Source organism: Crocodylus porosus, unplaced genomic scaffold (genome assembly GCF_001723895.1).
Source record: "Crocodylus porosus isolate Cpor-Errol unplaced genomic scaffold, CroPor_comp1, whole genome shotgun sequence".
Taxonomy (NCBI): domain Eukaryota; kingdom Metazoa; phylum Chordata; order Crocodylia; family Crocodylidae; genus Crocodylus; species Crocodylus porosus.
The window spans coordinates 35,364,177-35,375,086 of NW_017728943.1; the positions used below are offsets into that span (position 1 = coordinate 35,364,177).

General features: G+C 45.5%; 1 protein-coding gene across 2 annotated transcripts in view; it reads right to left on the minus strand.

Annotated features, from left to right (window-relative positions):
- APLF (aprataxin and PNKP like factor) overlaps nt 1-10,910 on the minus strand; it is a 94,910-nt gene that overhangs the window by 51,492 nt on the left and 32,508 nt on the right. For both annotated transcript variants that reach the window (XM_019549144.1, XM_019549145.1), the window contains one exon: nt 6,531-6,657. In XM_019549144.1, the coding sequence (XP_019404689.1) occupies nt 6,531-6,657 (127 nt within the window). The remainder of the gene's footprint in view (nt 1-6,530; nt 6,658-10,910) is intronic.

Below are 10,910 nucleotides of genomic sequence, written 5' to 3' on the forward strand. Positions count from 1 at the left end.
GTTCTAGTGGCCTGTTACAAACTAGTCGGGGGAACCAGCAGGCATTGGGGGAGTCCCTGTTCCCCCGTGCACTACCAGGAGTGACAAGAAATAATAGTCATGTTGGCAGACGGTAGATTCAGGCTAGACATCAGGAGGCGCTACTTCACTGTCAGGGTGGCTAGGATCTGGAACCAATTTCCAAGAGAAGTGGTGCTGGCTCCTATCCTGGGGGGTTTAAGAGGAGGTTAGATGAACATCTTGCTGGGGTCATTTGACCCCAGTACTCTTTCCTGCCATGGCAGGGGGTCGGATGTAATGATCTGCTCAGGTCCCTTCCAATCCTACCAAATTATAAAACTATAAAGAGCCATGTGTGGGAATGAAAAAAGAATGAAAAAGCCGACTGAGCAGTAGAGGGGCCCTGAGGGCGGCAGGACCTGGCTGGGCCCAGAACGTGGGGACCGCACACTGCACCAGGTTCCACCACTAAGGGCCCAGCCCGGCCAGGCAGCAGAGAGGCCCCAGGGCCAGGCTGGGCCCGGCCTGCAGTCCCCATGTGCCGCGCTGGGTCCTGCCACTAAGGGCCCAGCCCAGCCAGGCCAGCAGGACCTGGCTGGGCCCGGCGTATGGTCCGCACTATGTCCTGCTGCCATGGCTCAGAGCGCCCCACTCCCGCTGCTGCTGCTGCTAAAGGTAAGTTATGGGCCCTAGGCAGGTGGGCTGTGGCCCTCCAGGGGGAGCAGGGACCCTGGATAGGGGGGCTGTGGCCCTCCAGGGTGTTTGGGACCCTGGGCGGGGAGGCTGGGGCCCTGGGTAGGGGGGCTGAGGCCCTCCAGGGTGTCTGGGACCCTGGACGGGGAGGCTGAGGCCCTCCAGGGGGAACTGCACCCTATGGGGTCCAGGGGACCCACACCTCCTGAGCAGCCCCCCCACGAGGTACCCCACACCCATAATCCCCCCAGCAATTGCCCCACACACCAACCCACATCCCTCCACACACACACACCCACCCGCCTTCCCCACACTCCTTCCCACTCCCTTCCTGCAAACACCACATCCCCCCATCACACACCCATCATGTGCAAAGAAATCCAAAAGTACACATCAACAAATATAGGTATTTAGAATTTATTTCATCATGATGTTAGAGACACTGGTAGGCTTCCACATTGCTTTAACACTGTAAAGATACCAATAAGCATTGCCCAACTGACTGCTGTCTCTCACCCTCTCTCTCCAGAGGCGCGTATTTTTTTTTAAATTTAGATATAGATATAGGTTTTTTGTGTTAACTGTGGAAAAACATGGATTTTGGGATATTTATAAAAATGGATTTGGGACAGTGCTGCAGCAATCCAGCTGGCACAAGGGGTAGTGTCCCCAGGTATCAAGTGGCCGAGCCCCGGAAGCTCCCGAGAGTGAGTAGCACTGAGCTGCTTGCCAGGGCAGCTTTTCGTATGGAAGAGGCCAGGACAGGGCAGCTTTTTATACTGCTGGGGATAGCACAGGTGCTGGCCCCAGGCTCTAGCTCCCCCTGGCTGCAGATCCGGGAGGAGCCAGGCAGGGTTATTTTGCCCTAAGTGGCACAATTTGCTCCACAACAAAGTGCATGTTGGAGCACATGCACTGAGGCAAAAGCCTCAGCTCAAATTTTCACTGCTTCTATTTGAGCTGCTGCAAGCACATGTGCTTGCATGTGTGGATATGCCCACTGAGCCCATCCCTCACAACCTCAAAACAGGATCCATGCCTCACCAACTCTCTTACTCTAAAAGTCTGGTGTGCCATCAGAAGAACCAGTTCCGCAATTTTTCAGGAAAACCAAGAACAATAAGGCTATTGAACCAGATGGCACATGCCTAAACCTTCAAGGATGATGGTTAGGAATATGTACTGAGACTCCATAAATTGATTATGAGTTTGGAACAACAAAGACTTACCTAGGGACATGAAGAATGCCAACATCATGACTATCTTCAAGAAAAGGGTAAGTCTGCATGGAAACTATTAAGGTCATCCTCCTTTTCCACAGCAGGGAAAAATCCTCGCCTGCATCCTCCTGAACAGTCTTCTATCTCCTGCTGAGAAAGTCCTGCTGGAATTTCACTGTGGCTTCAGACCATCCAGTGGAGCAACTGACATGATCTTTGTTACCTGCCAGGTTCAAGAAAAGTGTCAGAAACAACATCAGGACCCGTATATGGCCTCCATTGACTTCACTAAGGCTTTTGTGCTCTGTCAATTTCAAAGCCTTTTAGAAAGTTCTGGCCCAAAAAATACATGAAGGTCCTGAGGTGTCTCCAAGACTAGGTGACTGACTATTCTTTGTAGAAGATCAAAGACAGATCCAGTTTTCATCTGAAGTGGGGTCAAGCATGGATGAGTCATAGGCCCAATGCTGTTCTCCTATTTCTTGGACTGTCGTCCTGGTTAGGGACCGCCTCCCTTCTGGAACTGACAGTGAATACCAAACAGATAGAGGGCTCTTCAAATCCCCTTCTTCAAATCACCATTTAGGTAAAGACCCTGGAGGTAGTCAAGTATTTCCTTTTCTTCGGTAGCCCCTTCTCTCAAACAGTGAATGTTGATGAAGAGATTCAGCAAAGGATCTAGTGTGCAAGCACTTCCTTCAGGTATTTACGTTAACACATTTGTATTGATTGCAATCTCCTCAAAGACACCAAGATCCGGGTCTACACCAGTCATAATTCCCACTCTCTTCTATGGACGTGAAACACAGGTGACCTACCAGTTACCAATGATGCCTCAGAAAATTTTCTACATCAAAAGGCAAGATTGCTGCACAAATGCCAACAATCCTTGCTGAAGCCAATGTTACCAACACTGAGTTGGTGACCATCAAGTACCAACTTCACTGAACCAGACATTGTGTGTGGGTGCCTGAATCTTGAATTCCAAAACAAGTTATTTAGTCTCAGATTAACTGCAGCCTGAGATCTCATGGAGGCCAGAGGAACTGCTGTAAGGATGCATTGATGGCACAGCATAAGAAAAAGGATGCATACATCAGGAACTATGAGGAGCTAGCTGCTAACCAACACCAACGGATCTGCAACCTCAACTAGGCAGTAGCCTTCTTTGAGGTAAAATCATCTTGCCCTCAAGCCAGAGGAGGGTGAAGGAAGGAGAAAGGAGAGAAATCCTGGCCTACGGTCTACTCACTCCTTGGAAAAGACCTGTAACTTACTGTGTCTCCAGAAGAGAAGATTGAGGGGGGATATGATAGCACCCTTTAGCTACCTGAAGGGCGACTCTGAAGAGGATGGAGCTCAACTGTTGTCAGTGGTGACAGATGACAGAACAAGAGCAGTGGTCTCAAATTGCAAAAAGGGAAGTTTAGATCGGATATTAGAAAAATCTCTCTCGCTAGGAAGGTGGTGAAGCACTGGAGCACTTACCTAAAGAGGTGGTAGAATCTCCATTCTTTTAGGTTTTTAAGGCCTGGCTGGAATGGTATAGTTGTGGCTGGTCCTGCTTTGAACAAGAGGTTAGACTAGACCTCCTGAGGTCCCTTCCAACCCTAATTTTCTATGATTCTATGAACTTCTGCAGATGGTTCTGTGGCTTAAGGATTGGACTCTTAAGTCACCCCAACACACATCAACGAGCTGCAGTAGAGAGCATCCTCGAATCTAGGGATTGCCAACAAATTTGTTGGATCTTTGTGCTCAAAGAGTAGCCATCGCTGGCTTCCTCTTGTTACTGACATGTTTGTAGAAACTCTTCTCGTTACCCTTCATGTCTCTTGATAGCTGCAATTACAATTGTGCTTTGGCCTTCCTGATTACATGCTTGCATGCCTGAGCAACATTTTTACACTCCTTCCCTAGTTGTTTGTCCAAGTTTCCACTTCTTTTGCAAGCTTTCTTTTTGCGTTTTAGTTCATAGAAGAGCTCCCTGCTAAACCAAGCCGGTCCTCTGCAAGACTTGCTACTCTTCCCGAACATTGGAATGGTTTGTCCCTGTGCCCTCAGTAAGCTTTCTTTAAAATACAGCCAACTCTCCTGGACTCCTTTCCCCCACAGACTGGCCTCCCAAGGGATTCAGGCAACAGTCACATTTTACTGATTACAGACAGATGTCCTTGATAATCAATTTTCTAAACAACAGAGATCATAACTTCAATAAAACATTTTGGTACTGTATGGGAAATTAGCTAAACTCGTGACGACTTGAGTGAATATAAGAATTGGAAGGGGTGGTGGGTAAAGAACAGAAAATGACAACTTACATTGAAAAGGTAAACACAGTATGTTGCATTGCGTGGAAACATAATGTATTTACATTAAATGAGCTAAATTAAAAATAGCAGTATGCACGCCTAACTATAACTCCATTTTCTTTTACACAGAATGGACGTATGATTTATAATACAACTGGTACATGGTTTTATACCTTGTTAGTATTTTGCCTTTGTGTACTTCAGTAACATTAAAGTATTAAAATACTCTTGGAAAATTATTTGACTTAATTGAATGACTTGTGAAGATTTTTTTTACAGCTTCATGTACATACTAAATAAAATGGCTCATAGTTTACATCATCAGTTATATCATGCATCAATCAAGCTAAAAAAAAAAAGCAGGATTTTGGACAAAACTACTTGATATGCTCAACACAATGATCCTTTCACTAGATTGGGCAGGAGGGGAAGGAGAAGAAATTCATTAAAAAGCCTAAGGTTAGTCTGTTTGTTTTTAATGTTTAGAGAAAAAGAGGTGTCATATTACTCCACTGTAGCCAAAGGTTTGAATCCTACAAACACAGAAGAATGCATATTTTTTTACTCACAAATCTGGTTTCTTTGAGTTGAAAAGGACTACTTGCTTATGTAAAGCAACTTGTGTATGCCTTTGTGTATAGGCCTTTATCACTGCAACTGAAAATGCATGTTAAACTATCATAAAATTCAAACAACATTGAGAATTCCCAATATAGTCGAAAAATAGGCAACTGGAGGTAAGGCTGAATCAGGATCAATAGTTAATGTATCTTAATCATTCTGATTAATTCCACTTCACAGAATCGAAATGTTGTATAGAGAGTCACCACACTAAGGGTGAGAGGTAAAGACCAAAGAACTTGTCCACTTAGTTACCTTAACAAAAACGGCCCATGGATATTTAAAGATTAAGATACATTAACTACAGAGCCTGGCAAAATTAACGCACTCATAGTTAAGTTCTAATTACCTAACTCAGCTTATGCTTTTATTTTAAAAAAATGTCTAATATGCAATTATTCAGTGTTGCTGTGTGCACCTGTTGCAATCACCTCAGAACGGGCAGCATTCAGTAGTATGAAAAGAAATTCCCCGTTATATATTTCTCACCTACTCCATACTGGGATGCTGTAAAATTCAGTTTATTAAACATGGCTAAAATATTTAGAGGCAGAGTGAAAATTATAAGAATTTCTTATCTACAGGTAAGTATATTTATATGAATAAATGAGGCATCAAATGTTAGCCTATAAGGGGGAAAACCCCAATATTTTAAAAGTAATAAATTGTTGACTAGAATTTGCATTTTAAGGGTGCGTCCACATGTGCAGCAGCTTAAATAAGCGTGCTTGCAGCAGCTCATATAAGAGCAGCACAAATTTGAGCTGGGGATTTTTGCCTCAGAGCACGTGCCCAGACATGCACTTTAGTGTGGAGCAAGTTGGGCCGCAAGCACCCCAATGGAGACTGCTGCTGCGGGTGAGCTATGGGCCATGCAGGGGGAGCATGTGGGCTTTGTGGGGATGGGAGAGGGACCCACCCCTCCCAAGCTACCCCCCCCATGGTTCCCCACACCCTCACAGCCCCCACCTCTTCCAGCCTCTCTCACCCCCTACTTATCTGGAACAAAACCCGGGTTCAGGTCGCTGCAGCCTGCATCACCGTTTGCCTTGCACAGGCAGGCAGTGTGCTGCAGCATTACAGCAAGGGGCAGGCATAGAGAGTTATTGGAGTGGCTCTTTGGAGGACCTGAGCCCCTGGTTGCCTCACAGCATGGTCCTGGATTGTGCCCTGCCCTGCTTTATTTTCTGGGGGAGGGGTTTTTTTGATACAGGTATCAAATTTTGAGCCCATGCTCCAAATATGCAGCGCAGAGAACATTTTTTTTTGTTCCCCGCATGCTTCTTGCTGCATCTCAGACTGCTTTGAGATGTAGTAAGAGGAATGTGCAGGCTCATCTGGATGTGCCCTAAGAAGGTAAACCAGCTCACTGTCCCAGACTTGCAAGTCAGAATAAAAAAATTCTAAAACACCACATCATTAGCTCAGCCTCTGAATGAATCCCCAAGCATCAGAAACTTTCACATGCAAGACAAATGGGACAAAAGTACTAGATATGTTCAATCATCCACCAAGCTACAATGAAGATATGCAAAAAGATTCCAAAGGGGCAAGGGGAAGAAAATCAGTTTATTCACATGCTTTATATGTCACTTTATCATACTGATTTCCAAAAAGGTCAAAGAAGAGATCATCATAAAGAGGTATATTATTATCACGATGAAACTTTGTATCACAAACATACCTCTTTTAGTGACTGGGGTAGAAAGGTTTTGAACCACTAGGTCTCCTTGCAGCATCCAAGGTGGAAGCATCCTTTTCCTCTGGGCAGGTTTTCGTTGCTCATTTTCATTACAATTGGCAGAAAAAACCTAAAATAACATTTAATGCTTAGTACTACACATACCTCTTGTCCTAGTTTTAGCACAAAGAAAAATATATATTTCTTTTCTATATATTTGATTTAGAAAAAAGAAAATTGTAAGCAGCTAGATCTTCAGCTACAGGCTGGATGATGTGGTCTTCTGCTAAGCCAGTCACAATGCTAAACACTTTGGTCCCTCCTACTCTCTTAGCTGATCAGCCTTCACAGAAGCTTGTATTCTTCCAATAAAAACTTCTTCAGCATAATACCATATGTTAATTCACCTTTATAAACCCTTTTGTTTTTGGCGATTTCCAACTCTCAGGTATCTTGCAAGTACTGCTGACTCATGGCTTATGCATACTGTACTGAGACATTAGAGAGCATGCTCAGTCAGAACCTGACATGAGGTAATCTGACTAGAAATTTCTCTGCGGAGAGGGTTCTGATTGGCTACCAAATTCATATAAAAGTTCAGTGAACCCCTCCCTTGGGGGGAGATCACGTTAGCTGGAGACAGAGGCTGGTGCTCCAGGGACTGTCGTCCAGTCAGGCTTCAGGGCCTGTCGATCTCCTCCTTTGCCTCCATCGTTTGGCATTTCGTATTACTTGCTGTGTTACGGCTTTGACTCCGCTCACCTGGCTTCCGACTTACCTTGGCACTGACTACCGACTATGATTCCGGATCATCCATTGGACTTTGTTTGCAACCTCAGCTCGACTCACCTGGTTTTGACTTAGGCTTCTGACATCATCGCTTCTCATCGTTGTCCTACGGGACTGGCGTCACGCAACTTACCGTGTACAGCGTGTTACAGTTTTCCGTTTCGTTGTTTGTGTTCCCCATTAATGAGCTGTTGACCAGCCCTGGGACTAGGTCTTCAGACCGAACCTCGTGGGCCAACAGACCCCTTCGTTGTTCACTGTTGTAAATACTGTAACTGAAGACATCGCTGCCTACGCCTAAAGCGTAAGTTAAATAAATTCATCTTCATTCAAATCCACTCTGGGTCCGTATCTCCTGACTCCACGCCAACAATCCCACCTGTCTGTATCTGATTGCCACCCCGGCCCACCGTGACCTTGGGGCCCCGATTCATTCTGTTCGGTTTACCCCGACACAACTCTAGAACTAGACTACCAAAACAAGAATAAACATACCATATTTATTCAAATACAAGATAAGTTTTTCCCCCAAAATGGCATGGGGAAAAGAGCCCCTCATCTTATAACCGCAAACAGGGAAATCTCACTAAAAACATTATTGATCATTAAACTGCTGATAAAAGCAGCATGAGCTCTGCAATGGAAACCAACTGGGAAGTTGATTAAATACAGCCAACACTAAGCATGGCTATAAAACCAATGGCCCATATTGAGCAAACATGTTTGAATGGGAGCCTACCACATGGATACACTAGTGCAACCACTCTGAATAAGACAAGAGCAACAGAATAAGGGCAGCAAAGACGGTAATTTGCAAGCAGTTTCCTGGGAGCAAAGAGGAAGGGAAAAAGAAAAAGGAAGAGAAGCTAGGCACCAGATCCTGCGCTGGAAAGATAAGTGAGCCAGGCTGCCTGTGTGTTTGGCTTCCTGGGTGTTTGTTTGATGGGCTGTGTGTTTGGGCATATGCTCTGAGCACCTGGAAGTGCTGCTGCTAGCCGAGTGATTGCTGCCTGTGTCTGACAAAAACCCTAACAAGGGGTTAGAACCAGCCCAGGCTCAGGAGGATATAAAAGGAGACTGAGAGCAACCAGGGAACAAGAGAACATGACAGCAAACAGTACGGTTTGCAAGTTAGTTTGATGCCCCCCTATTAGCAGGGGAGTCTTTAAGGAAAGCTCTTTCTTTTAAAAAAGAGCAACTAGCCTAGATATATTTAGTTTAAGTAGCTAAAACTCGGAAGTTAGACCAACAGTTAAGCCCCTTGTTTAACAAGAGTGAGGGGGAGTCCACTAGACAGTTTGTCTGGAAACTCTCACACCTTCTTTCACTGTAAGCTTGGCGACAGGAAACAGGCTAGCAGGGAAATGGGAACTGTTTGGGACCAAGGCACAACAAACAGGTAAGCTTACAGGGGAGTTAGCTAGGGAAGGTTTGTTGGAGAAATAGCTGGAGGACACTGCAGTGCCAGAGCCACTGCTGCTGCCAGCATTTCTTCTGCCTGCACCTGTGAGGCATCTAGTAGGGCTCTGCGAAATTATGCCAGCTGTTTCATTTCAATGCGGTTTTGAATCATTTCAAGCTCGAAACAGCTCAATTGAAACAAAACAGAAGGCTTTGAAACAGCCTCGAAACAAAACACAGCCAGTCAAAACGTTTCGAAGCAGCAGCCCAGCCTGGTGGTGGAAGGCAGAGGAGAGCCAGGGCTGCACTCCCAGAGGCTCCATGCAGCCCCACACGGTTCAGCCCAGCGGAGAGCACAGCCCTGGCTCTCCCTACCTCCCACTGCCACGCTGCGCTCCAATCGGCTCCACTAGTCCCATGGAACTCAGCCCTGTGGCAGAAAGGAGGCAGAGCTTTACCACCAGGCTGAGTTCCAGTGCTGGGAGCCACTGGGCACTGAGCCTGGTGGAGGTGGGGGGGGTGCAGCCCTGGGGGCTTTGAGATCTTGGAAGACACTTTTAGAAACATCTTAAGCCAAAATGCAACCATTTTTCACCTCCGTCCCATTCTTTCAGTCTCATAAAAATGAGACAATGTATTTTCATGAAAAAGAGGGAAAATATCGACCCTGGTGATCAAAACACTTGTGACAAGCCTCACCCATAATATTTTCAAGAGAGGATATTGAAACACTCGTCTGAAAAAGGATTCCTGATGCAAACACAGAGAACCTGAACTCTAGCAGTCCTCCAAGTATCATTACAGTAACAGCAGAACACAAAAAGTTAAAATAAAACCAGGGATAGGGTGCAGCAGTGATAAGTTTTATAGAATGCCATGTGTGTTGGAAACTTGGTCATAAAAGTACATAAAAACTATCATCTTCAACTTATTTAAAAATAAGTCAGAGTAAACAGGGAAATGTGCAAATATGTTCTATGATCATTTTACTGAATAGGGGTTTGGCTTCTACATCATTCCTTTAATAGGAGCTCTTTTTAAAGGATGTGTGAGAGAGAGAGTGCATGTAAAAAAGGAAGGAAGGAAGGAAGGAAATAAGGTAAAAACGAAAGAAACCCACAATCCATTTATATATTTCCTAAATGTTTTGCACAATGCCTCTGCTGGCAAATACAAACCTACTGTAGGTAGGTCCTTCAGCAAGATTTTACAAAGTGTTTTCCTGTCTTCAAGTGACTCACGACTTTTACATTTTATATGTTATTAATAGCATTTAAAACATATTTCCTTCTCTTTAAAATTGTGAAAAATGCAAATGTAGAAACAAAGGAAAATGAATACACTTTGATACAATAAAGCACTTCATAGCAACCTGTTCGGGGTCTTCTTATGTGCAAATAGTCAAAAGACTGCTGATTGCTGTCATTCTCTCAGGTGAATTATAATGAAGCTATTTAGAACAGGCAAATTACACTGGCTGTAATGCTGAGCACTGGGGAAAACTCAAAAAGGCCAACTGAACTGGGTTCCCAGCAGCTTGCAGCCAGGTGGAGGCAGGCGCGGCACAGCCCAGGGGCTGCACTGCGCCCCCACCCGGCTCAGTTCCCAGCCACTTGTGACCCCGTGGAACTGAGCCTGGTGGGGGGTAGCAGAGCGGAGCAAAGTGCTGAGGTTGCGCTCCACCTCTCCACTGACTCAGCTCCTAGGGAGGCACCAGTGGCTGCCTCCCACCCGCATCCCTGGGAGGGCTGCAGGGCTCTGCCAGACTCCTCCCCCGGGGTGCCTTGGCGAAACGTTAGAACAGCATTGAAACGTCAAGTGTTTCAACGAAACAAAAAATGGAACAGTGCTTTTGAAAGTAAACTAAATTCAAGACGAAACGCTGTTCCGCTGAAACATCAAAACACAAGTCGAAGCCAAACGGTGCTGTTTCGCACAGCCCTAGTGTCTACCCAGGTAGGGCCACTCACCATCTTCTCCTGGGAAACTTCCACCCAGGTCCTAGTATGGCACTGTGGAGACTGGTGCTTACTAGTTCCTTCTAGTTACAACCAGGTAGGGGAGTGCCTACAATATAAGGGACAGCCAGCACAGGTTTGTTGCGTGTAGGTCTTGTTTGACCAATCTCATTTCCTTCTATGACCAGGTGACCTATCACCTGGACAAGGGAGAAGAGATTGATGTCATATATCT